The 11,211-nt window shown below is 35.2% G+C and overlaps 1 protein-coding gene across 2 annotated transcripts in view; it reads right to left on the bottom strand.

The window, feature by feature from the left end:
- Window positions 1-305: 305 nt before the first annotated feature.
- The window catches only part of ankrd10b (ankyrin repeat domain 10b), a 30,235-nt gene continuing 19,329 nt past the window's right edge, over window positions 306-11,211 (bottom strand). The window contains exons 4-6 of one of the 2 annotated variants that reach the window (XM_051906980.1): window positions 5,102-5,352; window positions 2,873-2,971; window positions 306-925 (exon numbers count right to left, since the gene is read on the bottom strand). In XM_051906980.1, coding sequence (XP_051762940.1) covers window positions 633-925; window positions 2,873-2,971; window positions 5,102-5,352 — 643 coding nt within the window. In that variant the 3' untranslated portion in view covers window positions 306-632. The remainder of the gene's footprint in view (window positions 926-2,872; window positions 2,972-5,101; window positions 5,353-11,211) is intronic. The other variant, XM_051906981.1, reaches the window with a different exon arrangement.

Here is an 11,211-nt window from a genome sequence, read left to right as displayed (position 1 = left end):
ACTCTGACGCGTTAAAGATATTTCACAACAGGTAAACGATTAGTGTTCATTTGTTGTTCACCTTTTTCAATCATATATTCGATAATAATCAGGAGGAAAGGTAAGTTTTGGCTATTATAAAGAGGGCAGTTTGAGTCAGAGTTTAGAACTGTGTGGACTATCAAATACAACCAAAAACGGAACTTACAGGTCAGTAAAACCAACATTTTTCTTACCAAAAGTTCCTACATATATTACAAGAGGTGAAAATGTAAATATTGTCAAGTGTGGAGATTGTAGGTTAGAAAACATGATTCATGATCCAGTCAATTCATCAACCATTTTATTCATACAGTACACATTAATTAGCTATAAGAAATGGGTGTGAGTAAACAATTACATTTTATATGTAGGCACAATTAATACAATAAATGTCCTTACAAATAATGCATAAAAAATGTACAGCTTCTGCGATTCTCCAGCTTAATTAAATGGCCCAAATTAGAAAATAATAAAAAAGGATTGCACTTTTTTTCTTTTTTTTGTCTTACAACAAATACAAATACAGTGACCTTTTCAAAGTACTTGGACTTAAAGCAATTCAGCACATTCTCTATGGATATATAAAGGCATACAAGTCTGGATGGGACATCCTAACAGCCATGATAGAGGTGCATGGTGTTGAAGGTGATGTGGTCATACTGCTGCTCTACACTGACTGACTTGCGGTGCTCTATCTGACTGCTTGCGTCCTCCATGTTCTCAGCTGTATCTCCATTATGATGAAGGCCATTGTAAAAGAAACCAAGATTTAAAGAGACACCCACATTCCCAATATGATCACCATTCTCAACCTCAGTTGAATTCCCATTTACGCTCTCACGCGTCAGGTCACCTCCATTGAGGTGCTGCACAGGATGGCAGTGCCCGTTTAAAGGAAGTCCTGCTGTCAAAGAGAACAAATGAATTATAATCTCATCATTAAAGGAAAAAAAAATATTAAAGTTTTTGTTTTGCACAACAATTTCCAACAGGTTTCGTCTTTGATCCGAATATAATTTTGCATTGTTATTATTCTTTAGTGGACATTTCAGGGGCACTCAGTAGATTAGGGTTTAGGGTTTTCAAAATCACATCCAGTTTGGTTTACGTAACATGATTATAGCTGAACATTTGAACCTGAAATTGAAGTCCTGCTTCAAGTCATGGTATCGCTTACCTCTACAAATATATTGCACAGGCACACTGCCCTACATTAGCTGCAACATTTTGCCTTATGACTTAATATTTATTCAACATTAAATAATAGGGATTGTATCTTAATCTCATTTATGTTAAGTTTGGAAGCAGCCGAGTAGTTCAGGGGTTACAATGGAAGGTGCAAAACACTGGATAATTTACAAAAAAACAGTATCAAATGAACATGTTCTTACAAACTATTCGTAAGTACAAACCCAAGAGTCAATGATGATTGTTAAATGACAGAACATTTAATGAGTATAGAAATTACATTTGCATCAATCTTAGGCATTCACACATGAACAACATTTTCCATCTCAATCTCAGTGTCAGACATATCCGCTGTTCAAATGAGCACTTACAGTCAGACGTCCCTTTGTAATTCAGAATAGTCTGAGTAGGCAATCATGCGATAGACTATATACTGTGCAAAATTTCTGTCATTTGTTCTGTGTGAAATATGACAATTTTTATATGAATTTATATAAAGTACAATGTAATCAACTTTTCTCAATTAATAGCTAATATCATACTTAGCAAATATTTTCTACACTACATGTGTAATGCTATCCAAAACATTAACAGGGGAAAAAGTACACTTTTACCCTCATACAATAACCTGACTGATAAACACTTGAGACTGAATAAATCTAACAAGACAAACCCTCTTCAACAGATTTTGCAATAACAGCAACAGAAAGAAAGAACAACCTAGTATAGTAAAACAGTCCAAGTTTAAAGAAGTGACTGAATAGCACCTCTTCCAAACAGGAACACACATATGAAAGCTGCACAGCGAAGGTCCATGGATGAACTCTATACATTCATGAAAAGATATGCTTTGGCATAACAAGAGAATTAAAGGTTTAAGAAAAAAAAGCACAATATTTTATATTTTAAACATGGAAAAAAATCCATTCATCTGGAATCTTTTTTTCTTTTCTTGCTACTTTGCAGGAAAATAATAAGGGTCACTCGTATCAAAAGTATTAACCAACAGCCTGAACCAAAATCCAACAATGTTACAAAATTCAAGGGCAGAAAGTTGGCAGGGCAATTACAACTCACAAGCAAAAGCTGTGAATCAGTATCATACTAAGACTTAAACAACATTGACATACTTTCCAAGTATCGATTTCATGGCATAAAAACAGCCTCATAACAAAATGCAACTACTTTAGAGAAGGAAAAATATCTGAATCATTGAATTGTTCTTGGAACGCATTGGAATCAAAATTAAAATGGCATTCAAGGAAGTTATTGTGCAAAACAAAACTCAATTTGCTTCCACTGAGCAAAAGACTTCTCTATTTTAGTTTAAAACAAAGTGCATACCACCAAAAGTTAAAAGGACGGGGTGGTGTGAGTAACTTATGATCAAATGTTTTATACATAGGATGTGTGCCAAATTTTATTTTCCCTCCCAGACACACATCACCAAAAGAGCTTAAATGAAGCAAAGGCAAATGCCCCTACAAATAGGCATAGGAATTAGTGCAACGACATGGTATCTGCATTGAGGTCACGGTGAAGATCTCCAACTCTTTGTGGACTGGAGAGGATGAGCTCTCCATTTGGTCCCCCCTGTCTTGCTCTGGACTCGTGTAGCCATTGGACCCCAAAGGCAAGGATCCATTTAAGGGTCGGTTCCCACCTGTGGTGCTCAGCGGTGGCCCAAACTCCATGTGCATGTTCTCCATCTGGTCTTGTCCGCTGGATCCGTTTACTTCGTTTACTGGCTGATAACCGAGATCTGCAATGACACATGCTGAGGTATTAATGCAGGGTTTAACGAAATTAATTTTTTTCTACAAGCCAGTGGTTCAAGTTTTTACCTGCCCTTCCAAACTTTCCACTGGCCCTGACACCAAAAAGGCCTTCTGAAGCAAAGGGATGCATTTGTGTAAGAAAAATATCCATATTTAAAACTTTAAAAACTAAAATAACTAGCTTCCAGAAGATGGCTGTACGCACGTCGACTTACGCCAAAAGAGTAACCCCTGACGCGATGTAGGAGCAGTGTTGGGTAACTTACTTCAAAAAAAGTAATTAATTACTAATTACATCATTAATGTTGTATTTAAAATACTTTTCTAATTACTCTGTCTGAAAAGTAATTAAATTACTGAAAAGTAATTTAATTACTCAATAAGTAACTTACTAATTACTTCTTAAAATCCCTATAAACCTTGACTGGATAGACAATAGAAAGGAAACTCTTTTAATAATTTAGTCAAACATGGAATAGTTTAGCCTTTTATAGCTTTTTAAATCATTTTAACTTTATTAAAACATATACTATAATACTTTTATTTATTTACTTTATAATACTTAATTTTTTTTTTGTAACAAATAGGGACTATACCAAAAATCTAGTAGTCGGTACCGATACCACCAAAAGTGCACAATACTCGATACCACGGTAAAATATATAAAAATACAAATAAAACAATGCTATATTTTTTTTTTTCCAGGTAGGTCTAATAGTATTAAGTGAAAATACCACAGAAATTGAATAATCAAATATAAAATAACTCTGCATAGTCATAACTGTATAAATTAAATATAGATTAATCTTATTAAAGCTTTTCTTTTGTCGTTTGATTATCATTTATAATACAGACAGCCAATAGTAGACAATAGCATGTCACTAAGACCTAATGGACGAAGAAAATATGCTGTTAACACATGCTGTTCACATTCACATAACCAACGCGAATATACGCCAAGACGGGCATTTTGACATAACTGTGTGTGTAATAAACCGCGAAAATTTGACACTCGCGAGAGGCGGCTGTGTGTGCGCTTTGGTCGAGAGCGCACTGACTGAACACCGTCTCTCAGGGACGTGCGCAGTTTTTTCTCCCCAGAACATAGCTTACATTTTACCGTAATGTTCTTGCCTACCTGTGTCAAAAAAGTGAAGTAATTGGAATATTTCCATTCTAAAAAAAAAAACAGCCACTCACTTCTGCCGACATCTTCAGACAGCGACTACGCAGCCAACTGGTGCAAAGTTGCGAACTCGCGCAACTGCACTACAGCTAACGATTTTAAAGAGGCAGCGTTCACTTTTACCTTTAGATGACAAATTTAGATTTTAAATTCAATATTGATTTAAACAGAACTGTTGAACTAATTTACAGTATGTAAGGCAAGTACATTATAAGTAACTGTAATTAAATTACCTAAAAATTAACAGTAATCCCTTACTTTACTTTTTCAGTGGATAAGTAATTTAATTACAGTAACGCGTTACTTAGTAATGCATTACACCCAACACTGTGTAGGAGTAGCGCAAGCTTTGACGTCTCTTGCTGTTCAAACAAATAGGGCTGGGCAACAAACTCAAACTCTTTTCTCTTACATCAAAATCCTCCGACATTTCTCTTTAAAAATTCTCGTTTTAGACTTCTAACTCGTGACAGGTGTTTTGCTCTGTCCTCTGCATTTCCGAGTTCGTCATTGGGTCAGAGTTCACTCTTTCACCATAAATTGATGTGTATGGCCGTCTGCCGGAAGCTAGTCATTTTAGTTGTAAAGTTTTAAATATGGATATTTTTCTTCCACAAACGCATCGCTTCGCTTCAGAAGGACTTTATTAACCCCAATATACACATAGGATGGCTTGAGGGTGAGTAAATCATGGGGTAATTTTCATTTTTGGGTGAACTAACCCTTTAATGAGGATACTCGCCAAAATGGGTATTTTGTCATTTTGTGTGTATTTCTCCACTCAAGAGTAAGGAGACAAAAGAGAATTCGGTCAATTCAGTGTTTGAGTACTCTGAGTACCAAATTGAGTTCAGTTGAGTCTTCTAGCACTTGAATGGTGTAAAATCGCTCGAATGTTTAAACTTTGAAATATTCAGTCAAGACTTACCATCTGTTCTGGCCTTTTTAATGTGATTAGACTCCATGCAATCAAGGGACCTCTTTCGGCTGGGAACCCCATTAAGGGTGCTCCGCTCTTGGATTAGCTTGCGGTCCCCAAAGCACACAGAGCCATTGGTTGAGAAGCCGTTAAGCTGGCTGAGCTGCTGGTTCTGGGCATTGGAAAGCAGCTGGGCACACTCTTGAAAGCCCTGGGCATGGGCCAGGTCAGCTGCAGTCAGTCCACTAGCGTTCCTCATGCTGCGCAATGATAAAATTAGCGTGTTAACACTGCTGCTCTAAGGAAAATGTTTGCAAACCACTCATACACACACTCACACACACAAACAAACACACTGTCCCTTTCTTTATTTCATATCCTAATTTATTTCTGACATTTATGTTCTTTAATGAGGGTAAAAAAAAAAAAAAAAAATGCACAAATCATTGAAAATGTTTAAAAACATTTATAATGTAGTGACATCTCAACTGCAATAGAAAATGAAAAACTATTGAAGCATACACACAAGTAGACAAGAACATGATATATGAAAAAAATACAGATAACCATAATTCGATAACACCAGTCAATGGAAAATTTTCACAAGTAGAGGGATTATTTCCACAAGATTGACTGGCAAGAAGTTTGAGATTGAGTTAGGCACTGCCAGATGATTTTCCAAGAATTCTCTTCAATGCAAGATGAACTGGACAGATGATTCATTTAAAAAAAAAAAAAAAAAAAAAAAAAAAAAAAAATGGGGAAAAGGAAATGATGCTATTGTTTATTAATGCTGTTAATAAACATAGTAAAGCAGCAGCAATAAGAACACAATAACTGTAGACAGAATAATGTAGAAGTACCAACATGTCTTCTTGAATCTGCAATAAGCGGCCTGGAAAGCTGAAAGAAAATCATGCAAATCCATCTTCTGATTTAAAAAAAAAAAAAAAAAAAAAAGAAAAGAAGAGACTCAAATCCTCAAGAGGTTTTATGGTGGGTGAATCTTCATTTCCATGGCTGAAAAATGGCATCTTGAAAGCGACAAGGCGAACAAGACCTGATCAGAAACTTCTTTAAACACTCAAAGATAACAGGACAAGAAGTTAAAGAGAAAAGCATCCTGGCTTCATCAAGAGGAACATTTGTTCAAACGGTGAACGCTGATACCGTAAAGCATTAAAGGGTAATGTGAAATGCAAACCCATTTAAAATTTGACATGACAACAAGAAAGGATTGAGAGTGTGCATTTAGCATCGACACCGTCATTTTCTATTGCAGTGAAGAAACAAATACATGAATGAACAAAATCAAGGGCAAAATAACAAAGTTCACACTTACCCCTGGAGCTCCTGTTAACACATCTATCTTGCAGTGAGAATACAGACATGTCACTCATGGCAGCGCAGTATAGACAATCCAAAAGAATTTATATCAGACACCAATCATTTGTTACATGTCACTTTAATTTTTGTGTTGTTCTTTCTTATAAGCAAATGTATGTGTATCTGTATGGGGTTTGAGTAACTGCCAGCATTTGCTACACTCTTTATTTATATTATTACATCTAACATTGAAGCTAGGACTAGATGCAAGATGTGTTACCAACTACATTTAAACTGACTGGGGATAATAAGAGCAATTTATACCTACCATACATCATTCCACATTGCATCCATTGGCACAACCTGAATCAGTGTTTACCAACCCTTTTCCTGGAGGCACACCAACAGAAAACATTTTGGATATCTCCCTTACCTGACCTATCCATTTCAGGACTTAAAGAAGTGACTTCAGATGAGAAAAAAAAAATGCTGCCAGGATAACAAGGCCATTGATGTCAATGAATCTTCAGAACACTGAATAAACCGCCTTTATAAAGAAACCGCTTCTTTATGAATATGTGGCCTATCAGCTAATCTTCAAGTTTCCCATTAACCATTTGTTTTGGATTGACGTTACAATCAGTTACAAAGTGTCTGGCTGTTGTACAACTGAAAAAACAATTGGATGAATGAAATACAGAGATACTACATCCGCAAAGTTCTCACAGTCTTGTGACCTACAGCGTCAGTTACATTGCTTCACTTACATTCACAACACCTCTCGTGGCCTCATGGGACCATCAGATGTGTACTTCAGAATCTTGGCAGCAGGTCATCTAGGTACTTTACGCCTACCGTTTTATGAAAACTATGAATTTGGAGATACTACTCTTTTTACATAGTGTTATGTACCAACTGTAAAGTAGGGAGTTAGGCATATTCATATCAATGCCATCTGCTTGAAGTCTCTACCAATGAGCTGATGAGCTGAACTGTGTGTTTGATTAGAAAGGGTTTGAAAATGTGTACTGTTGGTCTGCCTCCAGAATAGTCAAAGATCTTTTACACATTGCTAAATGACATCAATTACACTACTGTGGGAAAAAAAAAAAAAAAATTCTGAACAAGCAATTCACTGTAAGTGAGGAGGGCATGATGCTTAGGTGCCAAGCCCTTGGTATTTTCATTGGAAAGAGGAAGGAACATGCTGGCAGTCTCCCAAACCCTACCTCTCATTTTCATGAATCTGAACCTGTGGAATTTGTGCAAAAGAAAAGTATTTCATAAATATTCTAAACTTAATAATAAATATGTTATAATTTGCAATGCTCAATGTTAGTTTATAAGCTAATAGTCATCAGGTAACAAATACATTAAATACACTTGATTCATTTGAACTGATATCTTGCATGCGCTACCATTGAGTTACATACATGAAGTAAGGGGTTTGCTTGTGGCTTTAAGAAAACGTTTTGTTCATTCATGGATTCATTATAAAACAATCATCATAATATTAATTCAGACATGTTTTTGAATCTCTAACTAGATCACAATCCATACACACACATTCATTCCAACACATAAAACATTTTCAAATCATACATCTAAAAATAAAATACAATTTCCAGCAAATAAAGTAAAAAGAAATCAAACAATTTCCATTGAACAGACCCTCCCCACCTATTCCTACCCAAATCTGAAGAAAAATATGAATGCTTCTTGGATGTTCTGATGTCAAAAAGACACTTGTAACAAATACTTCAGAAGGTGTGTGGCCATCCTGGCAGGTCTCAATTGGAAATGAACCTCTTAGGTGCAAGAAATCTGAAATAATTACCAAAACAAACACATTGATCATATGGACAACTGATTAATAGTTCACATTTATCCACTGTTGGTTATTGGCCCAAATCTGTAAGTGACTTGAATATAAAATACAATTCAGATTAATTTGTTCCTTTGTTTAATTTGCTGCTTTTATGACCTAAACAGGTATTTATATTATACATTAAAATTGCCTGTATATTACAAAACCTTTTGGTAAACATCACTTAAACAAATGATAAATGAAAAATGTATCAGGTAATCTGAAAGAGTACATTTTACTTTGTAGCAAGGTTATCCTTGCAACCATCAGAGGTGAAAGGTTTTTAAGCTATTGCAGTAACAAATAACTCAATAATATAATGTGACTCAAATCAATAAAAATGGGCGTAATATTCTTGCACATGTGTAATGTCCTTGAAATTAGATGCCTGAAACCTAAGTGCCAGTTCAGTTTAGAAAGCCAGATTTTCAGAAAACTGTTCTTATGTTTTGTATACATATTGTCCACAATGTTCAGAGTTGCATCAGATTTCTGGTACCTTTAATTAGAGATCATTTCAGTTCATGTAAAATGTAAAAGATACATGAACAGGAAAACCTGTTATTCATTTGCATTGATTTCCCATTTAGTTTCCTTGCTGCTACTTGAGTTCTAGACATTTGGTACATAATACTCCAAATAAAATAAATCTAAATAAAATTAATTAGAAGTGTGGCAGTTGATACCAATTTGGTTTATGCTCATTATGCTGTTGCAATAAACTACGCACTTGCAAATACTTAACCATTTTTCTCTACTAATAAGATTCAGGTGAATTAAAGGATAGTTCACTCAAAAATTAATTCTGTCATCATTTACTCCCCCTCAAGTTGTTCCAAACCTGTACAAATTTCTTTCTTCTGCTGAACACAAAAGAAGATATTTTGAAGAATATGGGTAACCAAACAGTTGATGAACATTGACCTTCAAAGTATTTTTTTCTTCATACTATAGAAGTCAATGGGGTCCATCAACTGTTCGGTTACCCATATTCTTTAAAATATCTTCTTTTATGTTCAGCAGAAGAAATTCATACAGGTTTGGAACAACTTGAGGGTGAGTAAATGACGACAATTTTCATTTTTAGGTGAAATATCCAGCTATTTTAACCAACAATATAGAACTTGCCGGTTCTATATCTGACAATATCAAACACTAATTTACAAAGACTATACAAACTCTAAAGACTTTAATTTTGTTTAGATACATGCTTATTCCTACATAGACATGCAGATATTTCAAACATTCTTGATGTTTTAAATAATAATCTTGGATTACCATGGCTAAACTCTCACCTAGATTGCTCAATTTTTTGTAGTTGTAATTTGCCTCTATTAAAGGATTAGTTCACTTTCAAATGAAAATTACCCCAAGCTTTACTCACCCTCAAGCCAGGTGCATATGACTTTCTTCTTTCTGATGAACACAATCAGAGATATTTTAATAAATATCCTGACGCATCCAAGCTTTATAATGGCACTATGCGTTACCAAACGAGTATGAGCTGAAGAAAGTGTCTCCATCCACATCCATCCATCATAAACATATTCCACACGGCTACAGAGGGTTAATAAAGGCCTTCTGAAGCAAAGTGATGCGTTTGTCCAAGAAATATATCCATATTTAACAAGTTATGAAGTCAAATATCTAGCTTCTGTCAGACCGCCTTCCATATTCTTCAAAAAGCTTACGCTGTACATTCTACACCTTCCCTATTCAACTTACGGAACTGACATGATGCCAGTTCTGTTTTTTCCATAATTTGAATATGGAAGGTGGTCTGGCAGTCTATTTATTAATATTTCTACGATTGTGTTCATCAGAAAGAAGAAAGTCATATACACCTAGGACGGTTTGAGGGTGAGTAAAGCTTGGGCTAATTTTCATTTCAAAGTGAACTAATCCTTTAAATATGTAACCAAGATAATTTATTGCCACAGATGTATTCTGGTGGCCTTCTTACTAATTTTAGAACCTTAAATGGCATTTTGCTAAAGATCTGGATTGGATTCAAAAATACATTCACAATTTTTCACAATTTTCAGTAGGGATGTGCGAGACTAGCCAACTTAATGATACTGCTACTGTTAATCGACATTGGAAATACTAGTAGTTTACATGAAATCTTTTTTTTTTGCACATTTATGTTTTGCTTTATGTTGTTACAAAGGCCTTGTTCAAATTTTGTTAATCATGTTAATGTTACATTTTAAAATAACACATTTTATTGTATATTTGGTGTGGGGGAAAAAAAAAATCAGTAATGTCCACTTGGAAGACGAGAGGAAGTATTTTACTTAAAAGAAAACAAAAGTTTTGTGCAGGCTATATCATGTCAAACTGGCTTAACATTAGGCTCGCTTATAGGATTGTTATACTACCTGTTATGAGGGAAAATAGTCTACTGATATGATATTTTATATCACGGTTTAAAGGAAAACCATTATGAATGAAACTTTACAATAACAAATAGAATACCCTTAAATAACGTATAGCTGCCAATGCTTGTCAAGCTTTTCTTGCAATTTTGCCACCGATCATGTGTACAGATACTTCTCACACAAAAAGTGTTTAAACCCAGCCACAGAAGCGGTGGTAACAAACAGCAATACCTTGACAAACTGATTTATGCTGGCTAACTTAGACAGGGATAGCTGAAGGTCGTAATGGGCATGCCGAAAGGTACACAATGCTACAAAATAAACTAACCCCTAACCTTATACCCACACCCTAACAGACAGCTTTTGCGACCAATTGTGAAGTCCTTTCGGCACGCCCATTACTCCAACCTGCAGATACCCACAGGAATTCTTTTTATGATAGGCTATTGAGTTTGTACGTATTGGTCCTGCACTGCATATTGATTCAGTTGATTTTAATGCATGTAATTTGTTGCATATTAAAGGGATAGCTCACCCCAGAATGA

Source organism: Ctenopharyngodon idella, chromosome 9, assembly GCF_019924925.1.
Source record: "Ctenopharyngodon idella isolate HZGC_01 chromosome 9, HZGC01, whole genome shotgun sequence".
In the NCBI taxonomy this organism is placed as follows: Eukaryota; Metazoa; Chordata; class Actinopteri; order Cypriniformes; family Xenocyprididae; genus Ctenopharyngodon; species Ctenopharyngodon idella.
Note: the sequence above shows the minus strand (reverse complement) of the source record. Positions and strands in the feature narration are given on the sequence as shown.